We start from the raw sequence: 23457 nt of genomic DNA on the forward strand, positions 1-23457 counted from the left end.
ATTCGCACCGTTCACAGTACCATAGAAATGCAACCCTGATTAATGTGAATCTGACATGGAACAGACCAAAGCCGCACTAACAGTTTGGCCACTGTTGAAGGTGGGAACAGCCTGCGTGAACTTGGTACAGACAACCGCCAGTACGAGAATGTGCTCTGTCCTGTTTTTACAGGGGTCATGGGCTGGAAAATTGATTGCAGGTACCTCTAGACGTCACTTAGTGACAAGAGATCACATGCGGTTGTGCATCACTTCCCTGATTCAGCCAAAATACATCTCCCATTTACAACAGTAGTCAGCAACATCAGTAGCCATTTCAGGCTGGTAACATCGCTCTCTGATCAGGGCAGTCTACTTTTCCATCACCGAGTGTTCTGTTCAATCATGAACTGTGAACGAGCATTCAAATTCACCATCACAGCTGGTGGAATTTAAATTCATTAAATAAATCTAGAATATCTTGAAGTGGTTCTAGAAAATTGCTGTGCCCTCCATGGTACTCACCACTTGCTGCTGGAGGAAACATTACACACATCTTCAATTGAAATTTGCTGTCCAAGCAACTACACAAGGTATGGAAGTTATTACTCACCAACCTCCATGTCCAGCGTATCATCCTTTGTCATTTCCGCCACCTCCAAATGGACCCCACCACCAGGGATATATTTCCCTCCCCTCCCCTATCAGCGTTCCGAAAAGACCACTCTGTCCGTGACTCCCTCGTCAGGTCCACACCCCCCACCAACCCAACCTCCACTGCCGGCACCTTCCCCTGCTACCGCAAAAAATGCAAAACTTACGCCCACACCTCCCCCTCCTTACTTCCCTCCAAGGCCCCAAGGAATCTTTCCATATCCGCCATAAATTCACCTGCACCTCCCCACACATCTTTTACTGCATCCGCTGCACCCAATGTGGCCTCCTCTATATTGGGGAGACAGGCCGCCTACTTGCGGAACGTTTCAGAGAACACCTCTGGGACACCCGGACCAGCCAACCCAACCACCCCGTGGCTCAACACTTCAACTCCCTCTCCCACTCCACCAAGGACATGCAGCTCCTTGGACTCCTCCATCGCCAGACCATGGCAACACGACGGTTGGAGGAAGAGCGCCTCATCTTCCGCCTAGGAACCCTCCAACCACAAGGGATGAACTCCGATTTCTCCAGTTTCCTCATTTCCCCTCCTCCCACCTTGTCTCAGTTCCAACCCTCGAACTCAGCACCACTTTCCTAACCTGCAATCTTCTTCCTGATCTCTCCGCCCCCACCCCACTCCGGCCCATCACCCTCACCTTAACCTCCTTCCACCTATCGCATTTCCAATGCCCCTCCCCCAAGTCCCTCCTCCCTACCTTTTATATTAGCCTGCTTGGCACACTTTCCTCATTCCTGAAGAAGGGCTCATGCCTGAAACGTCGATTCTCCTGCTCCTTGGATGCTGCCTGACCTGCTGCGCTTTTCCAGCAACACATTTTCAGCTCTGATCTCCAGCATCTGCAGTCCTCGCTTTCTCATGGAAGTTATTACGGCAGTAATGTAGTTAACTTAGTATTGGAATGTATGCCTGGGATCATGTTACAGGGCTCCAGTAACAGATAATGGTAGTACATTGTGTTAGGTTAGTTAAATCACTGGGAGATGAGCTAATGCTGAAGATGTTGGTGTTGTAATGTTATAGATTAAGTGTGATGGAAGGAACCAGTATGGCAGACGATGCTTAGTTTAGAAAGAGAAAGCAAGCCAGCGTGACTGGCTATGTTAATGTTGTCCGATAAGCGCAGGACCTACAAAGTGTATAAACTGGAGGAGAACAAAGAAATTGAGGGGAGCCAGAAAGCCATTTTGCTGGCTCCCACAGCTTTGATTTTGCAAGATTAAAGTTTAATTTTGTGAAGGATTTTCTGCATCTCCTGGTGATTTTTTTTTTAAAGAACATGGAGTGATGTTTCCACAACAAAGGCTCCATCCTTCTTGCTGATTCTCTTCTTGCACTTCACTAGTTTCCATGCTACTTTGGACTCCCTCATCAATCTGTTATTCAATCTGTGGATGTACCTACTAGAGAAGGTGCCTGATCTATGCTTGGAAAGAAAGGCAGGGCAAGTGTCTGAGGTGTCAGTGAGGAGCAGTTTGGGGCTAACGACCATAATTCTATTTGTTTTAAAGTAGTTAAAGTTCTAAATTGGAGGAAGGCTAATTTTAATAGGATTAGGCAGGAACTTTCAAAAGTTGATTTGGAGAGGCTATCATCATTTGAGTGAGGCCATCAGAAAGGATGAGTTGCTTCATTTAATAGCCGATGGTGACTCCATCCTTCTTGCTGATTCTTTTCTCGCACCTCACCAGTTTTCATGCTACTTTGGAGTCCCTCATCAATCTGTTATTTTTTTCTGTAAACCTATAATGGTGAGTACGATAGGTAATTTTTTAAACGTTTTACTGAGATCTGTCCCTTGAATATATTTTTAATATAGAAGAAAGACATTATGTTATCCTAGAGCAGTGCTTTTGTGTAGTAAAACTGTTTTTCGGGGTAAATTCTGGGTCTGTAGATTGTTTAAGGGGCAGAGTTGGCTTTTAGTAGAGTGATGTGCTCGTCCTGTCAGATGTGGGATATCAGGGAGAATTTCAACATTCTTGGAAATTATGTCTGCAGGAAGTGTGCTTAAATGCGAATCCTATCTGATTGCACCGATCAGCTGGAGCAGAAGTAAGAGGCAAAAAGGAATTTACAGGAACTGAGAATGTGATGGATGGCAATTTCAGGAAGGTGGAAGGGTTACCACTAAGAAACTTGAAAGATAGGTAGAAAGTGCAGGAGTCTCCTGTGGCTATCCCCATCTCAGACAAGAATGTTGTTTTGGATATTTAGGGGGTGATGGCCTCTCGGGAGAATACAGCACTGGCAGCCAGGTTTCTGATACCAGGACTGGCTCTGTTAGCGGGGCATGTTAGGTTCCAAGTAATCTCTAGTCAGGGGCACAGAGAGACATCTCTGCAGCCAACAGCGAGACATCAGAATGCTGTGTTGCCTCCCTGGTAGCAGGGTCAAGGATGCCTCCTAGAGAGAGCAGAATATTCTCAAAGGGGAGAATGACCAGTAGAAGTTCGTACATGCTGGCACCAATGACATAAGATGCCCTATACAGAAAACAAAGGAAATTAGCCAGGAGATCTAAAAGTAGGTAAAGTGTAGTAATATCTGGATTACTCCTGGTGCTGAGTACTAGTGAGAGGAGGATAGGGCAGATGAATGCATGGCTGAGGAACTGCAGTAGGGGGCAGGGATTCACACTTTTGGATCAGTGAGATCTCTTCTGGGGTAAAAGTGACCTGTAACGGAACTGGAAGACGACCAATATCCTTGCAGAGAGATTAGTGCTACTTTAAACTAGTGTTGGTGGTTGGGGGTGGGGAGACCCAAAGAGAGAGGGAGAGAGAGAAAAGACAAGTCTGAGGCTGTTACGCTAGAGAAGAGGAGCAAGGTAAAGTGTCAAGACAGACACAAGGCAGAGAACAAGGTGAGACTGATAAATTAAACTGCACTTATTTCAATGCAAGAGGCCTGACAGGTAAGCCAGATGAACTCAGGGCATGATTGTGAATATGGGACTGGGATATCATAGTTATTACAGAAATGTGGCTCAGGGAAGGTAGGACTGGCAGCTTAATGTTTGAGGGTATGGATGCTATACAAAGGATAGAAAGGGATTCAAGAGAGATGGGGAGTGACTTTTCTTGTTAAGGATAGCATTACAGCTGTATTTGGGGAGGATATTCCTGGGATAGTCCAGTGAAGATAGATGTGTGGAACTGAGAAATAAGAAAGGGATGATTACCTTATTAGAATTGTACTATAGGCCCCCAATAGTCAGCGGAAAATTGAGAAGCAAATATATAAGGCGATCTCAGAAATCTCTAATAGTAGGGTTGTAATGGAAGGGGATTTTAACTTTCCAGACATAGGCTGGGGCTGTCATTGTATTAACAGCTTATATGGAGAGGAAGTTAAATGTGTACAAGAAAATGTTCTCACTCAATCTATGGAAGTGCCTACTAGAGAAGGTGCAAAACCTGACCTCCGATTGGAAAGAAAGGCAGGGCAAGAAACTGAGGTGTCAGTGGGGAGCATTCTGGGGCTAGTGACCATAGTTCTATTTGTTTTAAAATAGTTAAAGTTCTAAAAGTTAAAGTTCTAAATTGGAGAAAGGCCAATTTTAATGGGATTAGGCAGGAACTTTCAAAAGTTGATTTGGAGAGGCTTTCAGAGATAAAAGGGATGGTTGGAAATTGTGAAACCTTCAAAAATTGTCTCATTGACTTGGAATTTTTTTTTGAAGTGACAAAAACGATTGATAAAAGGCAGAACAGCAGATGTCTACATTTCAACAAGGTTCTGCATGGTAGACTGGTTAGCAAGGTTGGATCACATGGAATCCGGGGAGCTAGCCAACTGAATACAAAATTGACTTGAAGGTAGGAGACAGAGGGTAATGGTAGAGGGCTGTTTTTCAGACTGGAGGACTGTGACCAGTGGTGTGCTACAAGGATTTCTCATTATTGATTTTCATTATTGCACTGTTTTTCATTATTTATATAAATGATTTGGATAGGAATGTAGCTATGCTTAGTAAGTCCGCAGATGACAACAAACTGGCGGTATGGTGAACAGTGAAGAAACTTATCTCAGGATACAATGAGACCTTGGTCAGATGGACCAATGGATCGAGGAGAGGTAGATGGAGTTTAACTTAGACAAATGTGACATGTTGCATTTTGGTAAGGCAAACCAAGGTAAGACTCATGTGGTTAGTGGTAGGGTCCTGGGGAGTGTTGCCAAATAAAGAGACCAAGGGCTACAAGTGCATTGTTCATTGAAAGTGCAGTCACAGGTAAACAGGCATTTGGCACGCTAGCCTTTATTGGTCAGTGCACTGCATATAGGAGTTGGGGCGTCACGTATAGGAGATGTGTCGGACACTTTTAGAATAATGTGTTCAATTCTATTCTCCCTGCTATAGGAAAGAGGTTATTAAATTTGTATGGGCTCAGACAAGATTTACAAGGATGTTGCCAGGATTGGAAGGTTTAAGCTATAGGGAGGAGTGAATAAATTGAGGCTTTTTCCCCTGGAGCCTTGGTGGCCGAGGGGCAACCTTATAGAGGTTTATAAAATCATGAGGGGCATGGATAGCCAAAGTCTTTTGCCTAGGATGGGGGAGACTGAAACCAGAGGGCATTGATTTAAGGTGAGAGGGGAAAGATTTAAAAGGAAACTGAGTGGCACCTTTTTGCACAGAGGATGCTGCGTGCATGGAATGAGCTGCCAGAAAAAGTGGTGGGGGCAGGTACATTTATGACATTTAAAAGGCATCTGGATGGGTACATGAATAGAAAGGATAGAGGGATAATGGGCCAAATGCTGGCAAATGGGACTAGATCCGTTTTGGATATCACAGATGAGCTGAACTGAAGGGTCTGTTTCCGTGTCATATAACTCTATGACCATCAGCTAGCACTGAGTTGATGGGAGTCTACTGATATCCATGTCAGTCAACTGAAACTGTCTGAGATCGTCTTTCAAAATAGTTGTCACCAGAGAAACAACATATGACTCTACATGTCTGGACCTGGTTTGTATCTCACTCATATGTGCATCAGTGACACTCGGCTGAATTTTAGTCAGAACTTCATAGAGAATTAGGATCCAAATGCTGCCTTTGACTTGGGGCATGGGCATGTGATCAGACAGTGCCTCCAGCCAGAGGTGGACTCCCATCCCATGGCCATGCAAATTCCCCAAGTCGCCTGTATGTCTCTTAATATGTTCAAATTTATAACCATGGCATTCTCAATTTTTTTAATTCCCCTGGAATATTGATCAGGTCACAAAGTATCATAAAACCATAAGATGTAGGAACAGATTTAGGCCATTTGGCCCATCGAGTCTGCTCCACCATTCGATCATGGCTGACATGTTTCTCAATCCCATTTCCTTGCCTTCACCTGATAGCCTTTGATCCCCTTAATAATCAATAACCTATTTCTGTCTGAAATGCACTCAATAGCTTGGCCTTCACAGCTTTCTGCGACAAAATTCTACAGATTAATCACTTCTCGTTGAAGAAATTCCTTCTCATCTCAATTCTAAAAGATCATCCCTTCATGCTGAGGCTGTGCCCTTGAGTTCAAGCTTCTCCTACTCGTGGAAACATCTTCTCCACATCCACTCAACACAAGCTTCTCAGTATTCTGCAAGTTTTGATCATTTCTGTAAACCTTTTCTGGAACTGCTACTAGGCCACCACATCCTTCTTGAGATATGGGCCCCAAACCAGTGCACAATATTCTAAATGTAGTCTAACCAGAGCCTCATACAGCCTCAGCATTATATCTCTGCTCTTGTATTCTAGCCCTCTCGAAATGAAAACTCATGTTGCATTTGCCTTCCTAACTGTAGGTTAACCTGAACTAGGACTCCTAGTCCCTGTGTTCTTCAGGCTGGGAGGCCGAGAGGCAATTGCCAACTTCTATTATCGGTGGACTGTTAAGCCAGTGATCAAGGAAATGTTCTGGAGAACCGGGTTCAAACTCCCCCCAAGACAGATGGTGAAATTTGAATTCAATTTCAAAAGAAATCTGGAATTAGGAAGCTAAATGATGACTATGAGTCCATTATTGATTGCCAGAAAAACTCATCTGGTTCACTAATGTCCTTTAGGGAAGGAAAACTTACTAGAAGTAATAATTGTAGTATAAATACTCACCATCTGTACTAATCCAATCAATAGCTTCCACTTGCCATTTATCAATGTTGAATCCTGACATCATCTCAGGATGTCCACTTTTTGATTTGAGTGAAGATAATGCTGAGCTATTCCTTTCAAAGCTTTCCTGTTATTCTGCTGAACTGCTCAAAGAATCCCTAGTATTGTGTGGGGATTCAGCCCATTGAGTCTGCACCGAGCCTCCAAACAGCATCCCACCCAGATATTATGCAGTTTGTGGGAAAAGTAATCATTAGATGCCATTAATAGGAGAATAATTTAGGCCGCGTGCTGGCAGGTGGGACTAGATTGGGTTGGGATATCTGGTCGGCATGGACGGGTTGGACCGAAGGGTCTGTTTCCATGCTGTACATCTCTATGAGTCTAAATCCAATAGAGAATTAAGATAAAGCTTCTTTACTCAGAGTGGCAAGCACATGGTGCTTTCTCACATGGAGTGGATGAACCAGATAGTTTGGATGCATTTAAGGTGAAGCTCGACAAGCATATGAATAATACTAATAATAATAATAATAGAGCCAATGCAGGCATGACGGGCCAAACAGCTATGATGCAAAATGATCAGTCTATATTTCTAATCAAAACTGACAATATGGCATTGGCACAGTAATTCCCTAGGTTTGTTTTAGCAATTGCCACAATACTTAAAACTGTGACTGGCTTCTAAGCGATAGAATAGAACATCCTTTATTGTCACATTTTAAAATGTTTTGATCATTACTAAGATGACAGCAGACTTTCATTATAATAACCCTTTAATAATGCTTAATCACTGCCAGCACTATGACAATCAATTAAGCTTTATACAGATATTGAAATGTTAATTCTGCTTGACATTCATCCCGCCAACACAAAATTCAAAATGTGTTATCCAACCAGTTCCTATCCACTCATCTCAGAGCTTAAAGTTAGAAACTATTTCAAAACAAATTAGTTTTGCAAGAGACCAAAAACTCAAAGAAAGTTAACATCAAGTTCAAGATCAAAAGAAAATTCATCTTGGACTCAAAACATGAACTCTACTCCTCTCTCCACAGATGCTGCCAGACTAATTTTTTTCCAGTATTGTGTGTTTTTACTTCACATCTGCAGTATTTGATTTTATATTAGATACTTAGCTGCAATTCAACTTCGAATTGCAAATTCCTTTAACACTCACCTTGACTAGTTCTTGACTTGAACTTGTTTCTTTGTCAGATGCTTTCAAACTTTCTATAGAGCGTGAAGTTGCATTGCACAAAGCTTCGTATGGACATTCGTCAGCTGGCTGGCTTTCAAATTCTGTAATAAGTTTTGTTAATTCCATTTGTTCTTCACCTTTAAATTGGGGGAAGTAACAGAAACATGATAAGTTGGAATTGCAGTCAAATTTATCCAGACGATCTAAATTTCCACTAAAGATATGAAAGCTAAGAACTTGCCCCAATGAACATGGTTATCACACACAGTAAATAACTTTACTTTTCATCACTTGCATCGAAAGGACAAAGTGACACCAGAGATATTATACAGTCAACACGAGTCTTACTATTAATAGTTTTATTCATCTTGAATATTGTTAGCTTCAACCAATGTAATATTTTACAGATTTAATTTAAATCTGTAATGGAAGGTAATACAGATGAGAAAAATTCTCAAACAATTATCAATTAATGATCATGCATCAGCACCTAACTATTATCATTGGCAAAAACAATGCACATCCACTGTGTTCTAGTTTAAAAGTAACATGGTATCATGAACAGAATGTGTTTTTATCTTCTGAATTAACAAGCAGATTCTTGCAAAGTTGATAGTTATACTAGTCTTTCAAACATTCAATCAAATCGTCATTGAACTATGTACAACATCTGGTGGAACTAGCTTCACAAGAGGCTTATATCTCCTTGTACCTCTGCTAAAATAAAGTAAAACTTACCCAGGCATAATTATGGTTTCTTTCCCTTGATTTTACTACCGTACATTTTAAAAATATATAAATATTAAGCGCATTTGCAATAGTTATTCCCAGCAGCCACCCCCAACACCCAATTTTCTTGAACAATTCTTTTGCATCATGTGCCCTTCTGGTTATTTGTCCAAGTGCTTAATCTTTGCATATGAATGAAACAGTGATCACCACCAGATGTTTGAGAGTCTGGAGGGTTAAATTACAAACAAGCTCAACATCCATCATGCACTTAGATGACCTGATTTCACAAAAGTAATCTGATTTCTTTCCCTAAATTTCTATTTCAGGTAGCTTTCTGGCACAGTGGCAGCATCTCTACCTTTGGGCCAGAAATGTTAGGTTCAAGTAACACTTCAGGACTTGATGGCCAGGGAAGGTGCATTCTTAACAAGAGTGAACAGGCTGGATATTAGTCTGCAAATGCTTTCAATACACCCAAAAGCAGATAACAGTGGGACAGTTTCCTTGACAGCTATTCTGCAAAAGGCAGAAAGAAGTCACTGCAGTGTTTTAGCAAGGATAATCATATACCAAGTTCACCATTGCCAATGCCCTTTTGAAGAATGGTTTGTAAAACGATAAGGAGAATTTCAAGCTCAAATACACAGAGGTAAATTGTACTTTGACACTGCCACTTCATCCATCTCAACACAGAACTAATATTGACACTAGTGTCATCCAGGTTCTTCATGGCCTGAGCCATACAATATCAATAGCTATTGAAATAGTCAAAAGTATACAGCATTCTTGAAAAAATAATTATACTATATCACTAATGTTCAACTTCATTCTAGTTCATTTTTTTCTTTCATTATAATTGCCTAATAAAGTCAAAACAGTAAAGATTTGCTTCTTTGAGTTGTTTCTGTCACGAATAAAATAAAAACAGGGATGGTAAGTGGCCTTCAGCGATATCAAATATATAAATTTAACAAAGTAAAGCTATGCACTAAATGTAATTCCATCAAAGGCGAAAGGAGAATTGGTTACAAAGTTTCAATAAAAACCTTTGTCCTTACCCTTAGATTTTTGATTACACTCAGCAATAGAAATTTGTGGTAGTTTGGACACTGCAACTGGACTTGTATTCTTCAGGATGTCTTTTCCTGCCATATGATCTGCACAGAGAATGATGAACAGGAGAATTAAAGGAAACAATGAGTAGGCTTTCATTAAAACTCTGTTAATCATAACACACCTCGAGCTATTCCATTTTATGAGATCAACCTCATTTTTCCTTGGTGATGGTATAGGGGTGACATACTATCAAGGATAGAACAGTGATTGTATGGTGGAAAGCAAAGCATGCAGATTGGCAACATGTAACAACAGGGATCCTGCAGGAACCTGTTTTGGGTCCTTAACGTTTTACAATTTATATCGACGATGAGATGAGAGGATTGAATGCACGACGAGTAAATTTGTGGATGACAGAAAAGTCATTTTTATGACATTACAAAAAATTCAGACCAATATTGTGAGTGGGTAAAAATGTGTAGATGAAGTTGCTCACTTAGACAGGATAAAAGAAAAAGCAGGGTATTATTTAAATGGATATCAATTGCATATTTCTAAGTGCAGAGGAATCTTAGTGTTCTAGCACAAGTCACAAAAGGTTAGCATGCAGGCACAGCACATAATCAAGGTGACCAATGGGATGCCAGCCTTAAAGTGAGAGAAATAAAACACAAGAGATACATGCTTTAGCAAAACATGGTATTAACGAGCACATCTCAAATGCTGTGTGCAGTATTGGTCATTTTATTAAAGGAAGACTGTAAATACATTGATGGGAATTCAGACAAGGTTTACCAGATTGACACCTGGACAGCTTGGAGAGCCCGAGCTTGTTTTTAATGAAGTTCATAGGAACAAGGGGTGCTTTGTTGGAAACTTAAAAGCTTAAAACTAAGAGACAGTGTTTAAAATTAGAAGCTGCCCTCTTATTAACAGAAATAAGTGAAATATTTTCTCAGAAGTTTGTGAGACTTGGTGTTCCACATTCCCATCTATCCCCGATACCTTTGGATTCCCTTGCTAAACAAGGATCTATTTCTGTCTTAAAAACATTCACTAACCGTGCTTACTCTGCCTTCTACAGTGGAGGTGGGTCATTTAATATTCAGTCTCATTACTTGTTGGTCAAGTGAATCTCAGGTGATCGTGGGTAGATGGGTACATGGAATTTGGAACACAAACAGATGAGCTATGATTGTACTGAATACCAGAGCAACCTTTAAGGGCTGAATGGCCACCTTTTACTCCGAATTTATTTTTAACGGTTTACTTTGAAGGTTTTACAGCAAGTTGGTTTTTAAATTGCTCTGAGTTCTTATGCTATTTTGGCAGGAATATTTCAAAAATGCAGCACACCTAAAACAACTTGGGAGTTCTGAATCCTAAAAAAAAAATCATGTTAGATTATGAAACTTTTGTGCTAAATGCCCCAATATGGTATATGGTCAAATAAATAAATCTGGACAGCTTTTCAGCTCTGACAAAAGCAAACCCAACAACTTAACTACCATAACATTGGACATTACCAATAATGCTGAATAGCTACCAAAAGATTTTCCTTGTTGTTACACTTGATATCAGACTTTCCCCTCACAAATTTTACACATAAAATGAAGTCATTTTTGTTTCCCTTGCCATCTGCAACAGTTATCTACATCTTTTCATGCAAAATAGCAGTAACCACAGATACTGGCTCACGAAAAACAGCTGAGCAACAATCCACATGTTGTTCAAATGGAAACAGAAGGGAAGTTGTAGCTGACTAGAGTACAGAGGAACCTTGATTATCCAAATTTCACATTCTCTGAACAAGATCACAAGGTCCCAAAGCTTGGCTAAGCTGTGTTATCTGGCATTCAATTATCCAAACAAAATACTCCCCGCCTGTGTCATTTGGATAATCAAGGTTCCTTTGGATGTGTCTTTTACTTCTCTCAATCTCATATTCTACTTGCAATGCAGTTTGTCAACTGGTGCTCCTCAGAAACAGGCAGCACCGACCTTGCAAACTCCCTCGGGTGAGTTATTGCCTTCAGTTCTCAATACACTGCAAATATATGGTGCAGAATTGCTGCCAACTTCAGTATTTACACTGGCAACAAATCTACACTGTAAATAAGAAAGCCAAATCACACAACGACAAACAAAGGCAGAAACCTGAAGTGTGACAAAAGAGGCCAAAAGCAACATCTTAAAGTCAGAAGGGTTTCAGGAGAAAATTCCAGAGCTTCATGCCTAAGCAAATAAACATATGACCACTGATGGTGCAGCAATTAAAAGTCAGAGGAAGCACACAAACTTTCATACAGGTTTTTTTTAAATGTGCAAAATCACTTGAATAGAAATGAACTTTAATGTTTATGTCAGAGCTGTAAAGTGTTCTTTCAACACCATGAAGAGACATTATAGCTGTAAGCTTGTAGACAAGTTAATAGGAATGCACACTAATTTGTCATGTTAAAATTGTCAAAAGAAAATTCTTTGAGATCAATCATGCCACTAATGGGCTGAATTGATTTAGAGATTTTTCCACAAAACAATAAAAAATTTAAGGAGAACATGACAACCTTGACCCAATCTCTGTCACCACCTAGCACCAAAAAGGATGGACAACAGGTGCTGAAGTAGAGATCAGCTGCTGCCACCCAACTCACATCCCTCAGTTAGCCCTCCCACAAGGAAAAGGTGAGTTTCTTGAGATGAAGTCAAAAAGATCTTCCTTCAATTAAATGAAAAATGTTTAAGATGCTATCAAGAGCAAAGGTTTTGTACCTTGAATAAGAGTTGCTATCTCTTTGCTTTTCTGAGCTGGATGCTCTCGTACAATTTCTAGTGCAGACTTTCCTTGGATATCTTTAATGTTAACATCAATTTCTGTCAAAAAAAAAAGTTGCGATGACATATATTAATCTCGTCAGGAATGCTTAATATCTTAATGATAAGTCAGTGTCAGCTATCTAAACAGCCAAGCATTAAAATAAATGTCAACTAATAGAAAGTATAATTATCATCATGCTGGGGGAACTGCTTTATTAGCGGGGCAAAATATATAGACAACTCTGTTTACTGAGTCTCACATCTGTGAATTACGAACCTTTTTTTTGTCTGTCAAACAAACCTAGCAACATGCTAATTACAATGCAAGGTACATCCTTGCACAAAAAACAACTTTTTGAAATAGTTACAAACTGCAGGAAGTCTGTAATCCTTCTAAACTGGGAAACGAACAACATTAACCAACAGCTCACCACAAATGAAACTTAGCAACAGTGCTGTGCAGAAATTGTACACAGCAGTATAGCTCTAGACCATAACATTTTGAAATAGCTCAACATTATATAAGCAAGTAATCTGTAGGAACATAATAAGATAGTTTTGAAATATTCATTGGAAAATGCTGAGAAATGTACATAAATAAAGTGGTTTCTAAAAGTCAACAGCCGTTAGAAAGGGAATATTACTGCTGGATCAATGATAATTGATATTTAGCAGTAACAATTGCAAAGGTTCAGACTAATGTGGTAAACTTCATAACAAAAATTGGAAACAAACCAAGGTTGAAAAGGGTTACTATACAGCAGTGAGAACATAAAAGGCAGCAAAGATCGAGACATAAAACTAAAAGTACTCCAGAAAAGACAGACCAAAGTCAATGTAGCTCTCAAAATAAAGATAATCACTATACTTCATTGGTACAGTTATGCAATAGCAGCAATGTAACATAGTGTTTTGATTGCTATATTTATGTTGCTGACTGTAGGAACTGAGTCACACATGAATGAAGATTAAATAAATGTTTAATATGTATGTGTAGTCACATATTTTGGCTAACAATGACATCCAAACTATGACTTCAATTTTGGATAATGAATGTGTCCCTCAAGTGTGGTGGTGGTGGCGGGAGTGCTTAAGGCAAAGATAAAAAAACTGTAGCATGCAAATCCCTCGGCTGTGGGTAGGCACCATTATTGCCAAGTGACTTGCTTGTGTCTGGTTGAAGTGTAGTCGCACAGTTTGGACTTGAATTTGGTTAACCAAGGTACATGCTGGCAGATCAGAGAATTATCTAATTATATTTCAAATATTTGCAGAAGAAAGCAATCTTAGACTGATGAAGAACAAGAACTAAACATGAGATTTTTGACTCACATGCTTGCAGATAGCATATGTCACATTTTAAGTGAGAAACTGGCCATTATATGGATAATTACAACAATGTATAATGGCAGAAGAAAACTTGCTAAAAATGTACTGGCAAGAAAAATCAAGACAGCTGCAATGGCTTGCTACTTCCTTACTGCAGATATTACAAAACCTTTCCGTACAAAGCTGAAATATTGCAAGAAAATGGTAGAAGGAGGAACATTACATTTATTTTAAAAATATCTAGAGTCATGACTGATTAGAAAGTACAGCTTTCCCCGGAGGAAGATGGAAATTAAAAAGAACCAAAAGTTCTTTTCCTCAGGCTATGTTGTAACCATCTGAGAATCAAGTACCTATGGTGTGCATAAATAAATAAATAGAGCAAAATAAAAAGTAAAAAAGTTCAGAATGTATGTGTTTAAAATCACTGACATGAAGGTCTAACACTATTTAGGTGCATGCAAAACATTAGACATAATAGGCTAGAACATTTATGGTTGATACCTTGGGCTTAAGCAACCAGATATCAAACAACTTACCAGATGCCAAGAGTATCTGGACCACATCAGTCTTCCCAAACAAGGCAGCCTCATGAAGTGCACTGCCTTTCTCTGTCTAGAAATTGAGGAAAAAGGGAAAGAGAGAAAGAAATGTAACTCAGATACTAATTGCTGCTCACAACCTGTACTTTTTAGAAAGTTTAAGTTGGAAGCTCAAGTGAGCCTGCATTTACAATTACTGTTATTGTTCCTCTTCAGGGTCCACTATAGATGCAATGATTGTGGACAAACTTCTTTTGTACTAGTCAGAAATATTTCAGATTCATTCTCAATTTGCTTAAGTGGTCATTCTTCACATGGGAATACAGAATGGTCAGCGCATTCCCAACAGATGTCTAATTCAACCAAATACAATCTAATCCTCACCCAACATCGACACAAATATCAACTGCGTTATTTAATAGCTTTTGAGGGAAAAACTGGTCACAATTTTTATTTCCCCAACAACCAGAGATGACAATCTGTAAAACCATACAATGTCTCAAGTGACATCTGAAGAGAGATTAAAATTAGGATCACGCTGGATTGTGTTGCTGAGAATTATTTCCATTACCCATTGGGACACTGACAATACCAGAAGTTGCTCCCCATCAAAAAAGAAAGCATAATCAGAGTCTTTGGTGTACTCATTTTTCTACTAGTCTATCTTTATACTGTTATTATATTTTAATTGCTACTCCATGTTATGAAAAGTGCATATGCTTGATCACACTAATTTTGAGCATATGTAATCATAGCTAACAATCATCTTTCAACACATTCAAAGAGAATGTTAAAGTTTTTAGATTAATATAAAAAGCTGCACTTTTGACATTATGATGTAATTAGGCACTGAACCTCTTGTTTTATGCATCTTCAACCTTCTCTACTGTACAATACAGTATTAATATTGTGTTTTGCTGACTTTTGATATTTTATTTATAACGCAATAAAATCTGGTTAAAATTATTGTCATACTTTTTGCTCCATAGCATTTGCAAAACTTCCTGATAAAAATCATCCAATTTTTTCTATCTGATATTGCCTTCTCCACAGATAAGTTTTATATTGACATTTAGAATTCTTTTGATTATATACTTAACAATTAAGTGTATCCTAGCTCTGTTCCTAAACACTTCTGGATTCCTGCTGCTCTCTATGGGAAATCTGTCAACTCTCCTGCATTACTCTTGTTCTGAACTGTCCCCACACTATCTGTCCCTCCCAACTTCAATTACCTTTTCTCCTACCCTCCCAAGCTGGTGCCGCAACCTTCCCTTGCTTTCCCAAAACATATCTTGCAGCTTTCGTTCAATATTGCTTACTAACTTCTTCTTGCCTTCTCCCATCTATTTTGTTTCTGTGCACCCACCAGGTCTTCCATTTTTTAAGACCTCTCCAGTCTTCATTGCCATTCACCTAGATGTGCTACCCCTAACCGTTTCCCTTGTTTTAAATAACAAATAGTCTACCCCATTGTTAATATTTTATTACCCTTCTTAAAATGCAAAATGGTCTCAATCAAAATCAGAATTAACATTCAGATATATCAGATAGTCAGATTTAAATTTTGTCCACCATCTCCACATTCCTTGAGTTTGTTTTGCTCCTTAGCTTAACATAATTTTGCCGGTCTCCACCATATTTTGTGTATTAAATGATCCAAGCTTAGTTGCTAAATTTTTTCTTCCACTCATCCGCAGCCTTAAATACCTAAAACTTACAGCCATCATATTCTCTTCACAAGCATGAAAGACTCAATCCACTCGCTTTCATGTTCTTTTCTGCCTCTGTTCACTTTTCTGCTCATTCGAAAGAAACACATTGTTCAGTGAAGTCACATTTAAAACACAACTGATGTAGCACACAGCTTCTTCCGCTTACCAGACTTCACACTAATATCTACTATTTCACCATAGCAAGCTCAAATATCAAAAGTCAGCAAAACATCATATTACACACTACACTGTGCATTAAAGAAGTTTGAAGATGCACAAAACAAGAGGAGAGAGAGTCAATGTCCAATTATGATGAATTCCTACCTGATAAAGCTAAGCAGAAAGCATCTGAAGATACTGCCTGGGGGTATGTAGTTACCAGATTGTTTTCACAACATTCCTTGATGATCAAATACGAAAACAAAGTTGGCAAGAAGTGCATCTTCTCATTAGCACAAATGAATCCTGTTACAGTGTATTGCAGCCATCAAGCAAGAGCACGATTAACTTTAACTTTTAATTGCACCCATAGCCTAGACATTCATTAATATGCATTTTCCACTTCAGGTTAATAAATTATTGATTTCTGCAAGGTACCACTGTGAAGGGAAAGTTAAGAGACCGCTGGTATTACATACCCCACAATACAAAACATCTAGCCATTACCTGATAGTTGATATCCATGCCTGCTTCCAAAAGGACTTCTACTACTGCCTTTTGCCCATTTCTTGCTGCCAAGTGAAGTGGTGTGTGCTTCTTGGTGTTACAGCTTAATAGGTTTGGGTGGGCATTTAACAGCATTTTCACCACCTCAAGCCTCCCATATAATGCAGCCAAGTCCAACGGTGTTTCAAATTTATTGTTTCTCATTGTAGGATCAGTGAGCTCCTCAAGAAGAACTTTTACAACATCTGAGTGACCATACTGTGCTGCACAGTGCAAGGCTGTCTCATTGTCATTGTTCTGTTACAAAGGAATGAACAAAGTGCACAAAAATGATTAAGAAGCTCAAAAGATTAATTAGATTAAGTCAATTATATGTTTTGTACCTACGTTCCCGTTATGTCCTTCAAATTAGCCTATGACAATTTGCAACAAATTATTCTATTTATATAATTATAATCTATAACCAAAAGGTATTCAAGCTTTCCAGTTACTTCAGTGCTTAGCTATAAAATTATGACTTTAATAATGAGGTTATTGTCTCAGATTCAGCTCATCAAATGACATTGTTATCTGGATTCCAATTTCTTCCAAAAAAAAGGTAAATACTTGACTTTGAGTTGATCAAGTTTGAATTGTTATGAGGAAAGCACAAGTTTAAAAGTGGTGTGCTTACAAGTCTTCAAGATTTTAATATTTAAAAGTGATTAAAATAATTTTCCTTCAAACAAATTAAAAGCAAAAGGATAAATTTCTATTCAGGTTTAGTAGCAAGCTCCAGAGCAGAAGCCAGCATTGATTCTGTAAAATCTCCACAGACAGAAAGAAACCAAACAAAAATTCAAATACACTGTACTTGCACAAACTATGATGATCGAAGTTATAAAATATCCCATCTACATCAAGCTTTTCCAAGGAATCAAGATTTAGAAATTTAGTACAAGAGAAGTCGGTGAAAGTAGTATTGTATAATTTTATAAAAGGTGTAAAATTCTCATTTCCACATTCAAAAGTACCAAGTGAATTGAAATTTACAGTTGAACAGTGAAGGCAGCAATGTGGAAAATTGTACCAAGTGTTAAAAGTGAGCATCAAATCAGGTTAGAGCGCAGGACTTAAGCGAATTGATAAAAACTAATGTTTCCATAATCCTAAGTATTTTAGTTTGTGCTGTTTCCTTCTGCATGCAAAGGATGGACCAAAACTGAAAAAGCTCAGGGTAATGATACAATTTAGATCTTGATTTAAAGAAGCATTCAGGTTATTAAATTTTGTGTTTTCTGGTTAAATTATCTTGAACACAGAAACAACCCAACTTGCATTTATATATAGACTGAGCATTTGAAGACACAGCCTCCAATGATGAACCGATTGAAATTGTGGATGCGCAAGGGGCCAAAAGTGGCAAAACATCTTACCAGGTAAGATACAATTGTAAGATACAATTACAGAGGCCAGAGTTTGGTTTGCATCTGTGTGCACAGTTGGTGAAGCCATGAAGGTATTTGAAAGCAAGGATGGGAATTTTAGATTTGGATAGCAAGCCAGTGTAGGCCCAAACGGAGAAAGAAGACAGCTGAAAGAGACTTGATGCAAATTAGGAACCAGCCAGCAAGGTTTTGGATAAACTCAAGCTGAATATCAGTTTACATTTTTTGTGGTATCCAAGAAAACCCAACAATTGCTTGAAGACTGTTTAACTGACAAATTAGTTATCCAAGATACAAAACTCAATTTGCACTTTAAAGTTTTTTTTCAAACAATGGCATCATAATGCTTTGCATGAATACTGATCTCAAAAGATTTATAAAATTTAAGAATAAGTAAGGCATGAAGTAACCTTTAAAACAGCCATACATAAAGGAAGGTATAGTCACATAAACAAATGTAAATAAAAATTATGCACACTAACACAGACATTTAACATTAACACAAAAAGAACAGAAAACTTGGCATAAAATTATTATACTATCAATGCATATTAAAACAAAAATTGCTGTAATAAATTACAAAGCAAAATAAATTAATAAAATACAAATCAATGAATTAAATCAGTAATTTAATTCATTTATATTATCATTTTCTTCAATGTATCTTGTAGTTTAACTGTTAAGGTCAAAAAAATTCTAACATAAAATGCACTGATCAACCTCTAACTTCACCATGCAATGCTTTCCTCAATCCAAGAATCCTGGCCTCCCTATGAAAGCACTTTAAACATCTAAAGCAACTAATAGTCATATTGAAGTTATGCCACCATAAAATGTTCTCAGGTGCTTCACAGGAGGATTATAAAGCACACACTAACCACATAAGGCCAACTGACAACATAAAATTTAGTCAAAAGAATTAGGTCCTAAGTAGTGGTGTAAATGAAGTCAAACAAAGATAAAGATGGAGGGGTTCAGAAATAGAATTACAATGCTTTAAGACAGCGAAATGGAGGGCCACCAATGTTGCAGGAATTAAAATCAAGAATTCGCAAGACAACAAAATCAGATGAAAGCTAATATCAAGGAAGCCATAGGTATAGAGTATAAGGGCAGAACATGGGAGAACTTGAAAATTAGGATGGAAATTTTTAAATCAAGGTGCTGTTTAACAAAGAGCAGAAGTAGATCAGTAAGTACAGTGACAAAGAGAAAGTGTGGCTTAGCGCAAAAGAACATGGGCAGGATTTTGGATGTCCTCAAGCTTAGAAAGTGTAGTATATGAAAGGTCAGGCAAGACCTGGGTGGAATAATCAACACCAGAACGAGTGAAGACATGGATGAGGGTTTCAACAGCAATGAATTAAAGCTGGGAACGAGCCAGTAATGGCATGAATAGGTGGTTAGAAGTTCATCTCACTATCACATAACATCAAAATTGTGAGCACTCTGACTCAGCGTCAGCTAAGAGGAGGCATGGAGTTGGTAGGAAGGGAACAGAGTTTCTGGCATGGTCCAAAGTCCATGGTTGTTTGTCTTCCAAATATTAGTTGGGGAAAAACATAGTGTTCATCTTGTACTAGATGTTGGAGAAACAATCTGATAGTTAAACCAACAGTAAAGTAACAAAGGCAGAACAGTAATGCAATAGAGCTGGCTGTCCTTAGCTTACATGTGAAAGCTAAATGTGTGTTTTCAAATGATTTTACCAAGGTGTACCACATAGGATAGATAAGAGTGTGGAAGCCAGAATAGAAGGTAGTTCCAGTGATAAATGGCAATTATTAGATAGCAAAGAATTGAACCAAGTAATTGATCCAAAGTACAACTAATGTACAACAGTTCTGTAACATTACCATTCAATAAACTGGGAGTCAAAGGCAATTTTTCACATGTATTGACATTAATAGGAGTTTGATGTATTCTATGGTGGTAAAAAAATCAGTATACATTGTTTTTTGGTCTCAGAATGCAAGACGACATGTCATTTTCTATAACACGAGCTAACCAAATTCAGAATGTGTATTTCTATAAGACCATAAGACAGGAGCAGAAATTAGGCCATTCAGCCCATTGAGTCTCTGCTGCCATTCCATTATCATGGCTGATAAGTTTCTCAACCCCATTCTCCTACTTTCTCCCCATAACCCTTGATCCCCTTGATAGTCAAGAACCTATCTAACTCAGTCCTAAATATACTCAATGATCTGGCTTCCACAGCCTTCTGTGGAAATGAATAGAATAGATTCACTACTCTCTGGCCGAATAATTTTCTCCTTCGCTCCATTCTGAAAGGTCTTCCCTTTACTCTAAGGCTGTGACTCAGGTTCTCGTCACTCCTACCAATGGAAACATTTTCCCAACATATAGTCTGTTCAAGCCATTCAGTATTCAAGTAGATCCTCACCGATCCCCTCCCCCACAAACGCCATCGAGTATAGACCCAAAGTCCTCAAATGTTCCTCATATGTTATGCTTTTCATTCCTGGGACCATTTCAAAAAAAGTAACTTCTTTAGTTTTGAATTAACACATTAGAAGCTGCTTTGTAATTCTGAGTCACCATGAATGTGCAATTATTAGTGTGTTTATTCATGAAACAGGGTGAAGATCATAGAACAGAAAACTACAGACTGACCAATTTTCTGTGTCTTTGACATTTAGGGAATATAATGAATGAGTTAGACCTCATTTTGTATTCTATTTAAACAGACATTTAATTATTTTATTGCAAGTTGTTAATATGGACTTTAGTGGATAATTCTTTACGTGCAAAAGGCAGTTAAAGTTCACTTCATACAACTTTCCTCTTTCTATATTCAAATAATCATAATGTGAAAATCTCCCAGTAGGCATGAAGTAATAAATAAATGCAGCCACAGTTACCTCAGGCATGCTTTGCAAAAAAACAAACCCACTTATTAACATTTAGTCATCACCAAAATACAAAAGTTAAAACACAGCTTTGCTAAATTTATCTTGAACCACTTCTAGGGAAAAAAAATCCCTCAGACTGTTAAAAGTCAATTGCAGTGCCAAGTGTCAACAAATGAAAATTTGAAATTGTTCAAACGGACATCCTTGGCCAGAAGTTTTATACGCTTGTACATGTCCTAAACAAGGCTTACTAAATCATATCTTGTACGTAAACGAGGTTCAGGCCTCTGGCACGGAGCCTGTCCCCGTTGCTCAGAAGGGAAGGATGGTGAAAGGTAGAGCGATAGTTATTGGGGACTCAATAGTATGGGGCACAGATAAGCGGTTTTGCGTGGGCGACAGAGACTCACGTTTGGTGTGTTGCCTCCCAGGTGCAAGGGTACGTGATGTCTCTGATCGTGTTTTCCGGGTCCTTAAGGGGGAGGGGGAGCAGCCCCAGATCGTGGTTTACGTTGGCACCAACGACATAGGTAGGAAGAGGGGTGAGGATGTTAGACAGGCTTTCAGGGAGCTAGGTTGGAAGCTCAGAGCTAGAACGAACAGAGTTGTTGTCTCTGGTTTGTTACCCGTGCCACGTGATAGAGAGTCGAGGAATAGGGAGAGAGAGGAGTTAAATGCGTGGCTACAGGGGTGGTGCAGGAGGGAGGGATTCCGGTATTTGGATAACTGGGGTTCTTTCTGGGGAAGGTGGGACCTCTATAAACAGGATGGTCTACACCTGAACCTGAGGGGCACCAGTATCCTTGGGGGGAGGTTGGCTAGTACTCTTTTGGAGGGTTTAAACTAACTCTGCAGGGGCATGGGAACCTGGAGTGTAGCTTTAGGGTACAGGACCTTGAGTGTAGGGAGGTTAAGAACATGGCATCGATCTCGAAGGAGGGTGCCTGTAAACAGGAAGGTGGCTTGAAGTGTGTATACTTCAATGCCAGAAGTGTAAGAAATAAGATAGGTGAGCTTGCAGCATGGGTTGGTACCTGGGACTTCAATGTTGTGGCCATTACAGAGACGTGGGTAGAACAGGGACAGGAATGGCTGTTGCAGGTTCCAGGGTTTAAATGTTTTAGTAGGGTCAGAGGTGGGAGTAAAAGAAGGGGAGGTATGGCATTGCTTGTCAAGGATAGTATTACAGCAGTAGAAAGGGTGATGGAGGAAGACTTGCCATCTGAGGTATTTTGGGCGGAGGTTAAAAATAGGAAAGGTGAGGTCACCCTGTTAGGAGTTTTCTACAGGCCTCCTAATAGTCCGAGAGAAGTAGAGGAAAGTATTGCGAGGATGATTCAGGAGAAGAGTGAAAGTAGCAGGGTGGTTGTTATGGGGGACTTTAACTTCCCAGATATTGACTGGGAAAGCTATAGCTCGAGTTCATTAGATGGGTCGGTGTTTGTCCAATGTGTGCAGGAGGGTTTCCTGACACAATATGTAGACAGGCCAACAAGAGGTGAGGCCATACTGGATTTGGTTCTAGGTAATGAACCAGGCCAGGTGTTAGACTTGGAGGTAGGTGAGCACTTCGGGGGCAGTGACCACAACTCGATGACTTTTACTCTTGTGATGGAGAGGGATAAGTGTGCATTGCAGGGCAACAGTTATAGCTGGGGGCAGGGAAATTATGATGTGGTGAGGAATGACTTAGGATGCGTGGATTGGAAAAATAGGCTTCAAGGGAAGAACACAAATGATATGTGGAGATTGTTCAAGGAACAGCTAATGGGTGTCCTTGATAAGTATGTACCAGTCAGGCAGGGAGTAAAGGGTCTTGTGAGGGAGCCGTGGTTTAACAAGGAATTGGAATCCCTTGTGAAAGGGAAGAGGGCAGCCTATGTAAAGATGAGGCGTGAAGGTTCAGTTGGGGCGATTGAGAGTTATAAGGTAGCCAGGAAGGATCTAAAGAGAGAGCTAAGAGGAGCGAGAAGGGGACATGAAAAGTCCTTAGTTGGTAGGATTAGGGAAAACCCAAAGGCTTTCTATAGGTATGTCAGGAAGAAAAGGATGATGAGGGTAGGTATCGGTCCAGTCAAGGATAGTAGTGGGAAGTTGTGTGTGGAGGCGGAGGAGATCGGTGAGACACTAAGTCAATACTTTTCGTCAGTATTCACTCAGGAACAGGACATTGTTGCCGATGTGAATACTGAGTCACAATTAATTAGAATGGATGGCTTTGAGGTATGTAGGGAAGAGGTGTTGGAAATTCTGGAAAGAATGAAAATAGATAAGTCCCCTGGGCCTGATGGCATTTATCCTAGGATCCTCTGGGAAGCTAGGGAAG

At 39.3% G+C, this 23457-nt stretch overlaps 1 protein-coding gene across 14 annotated transcripts in view; it reads right to left on the reverse strand.

Moving 5' to 3' along the window:
- The window catches only part of LOC140467167 (ankyrin repeat and SAM domain-containing protein 1A-like), a 346018-nt gene that overhangs the window by 213395 nt on the left and 109166 nt on the right, over positions 1 to 23457 (reverse strand). For all 14 annotated transcript variants that reach the window (XR_011955354.1, XM_072563318.1, XM_072563316.1 and 11 more), the window contains 5 exons: positions 16829 to 17125; positions 14445 to 14520; positions 12532 to 12633; positions 9762 to 9860; positions 7951 to 8108 (listed from right to left, as the gene is read on the reverse strand). Coding sequence is in view for 13 of the 14 variants with exons in the window: in XM_072563318.1 (XP_072419419.1) it covers positions 7951 to 8108; positions 9762 to 9860; positions 12532 to 12633; positions 14445 to 14520; positions 16829 to 17125 (732 nt within the window). In the remaining variant the exon portion in view is untranslated. The remainder of the gene's footprint in view (positions 1 to 7950; positions 8109 to 9761; positions 9861 to 12531; positions 12634 to 14444; positions 14521 to 16828; positions 17126 to 23457) is intronic.

The sequence above is a fragment of the Chiloscyllium punctatum genome, chromosome 45, assembly GCF_047496795.1.
Source record: "Chiloscyllium punctatum isolate Juve2018m chromosome 45, sChiPun1.3, whole genome shotgun sequence".
Lineage (NCBI taxonomy): Eukaryota > Metazoa > Chordata > Chondrichthyes > Orectolobiformes > Hemiscylliidae > Chiloscyllium > Chiloscyllium punctatum.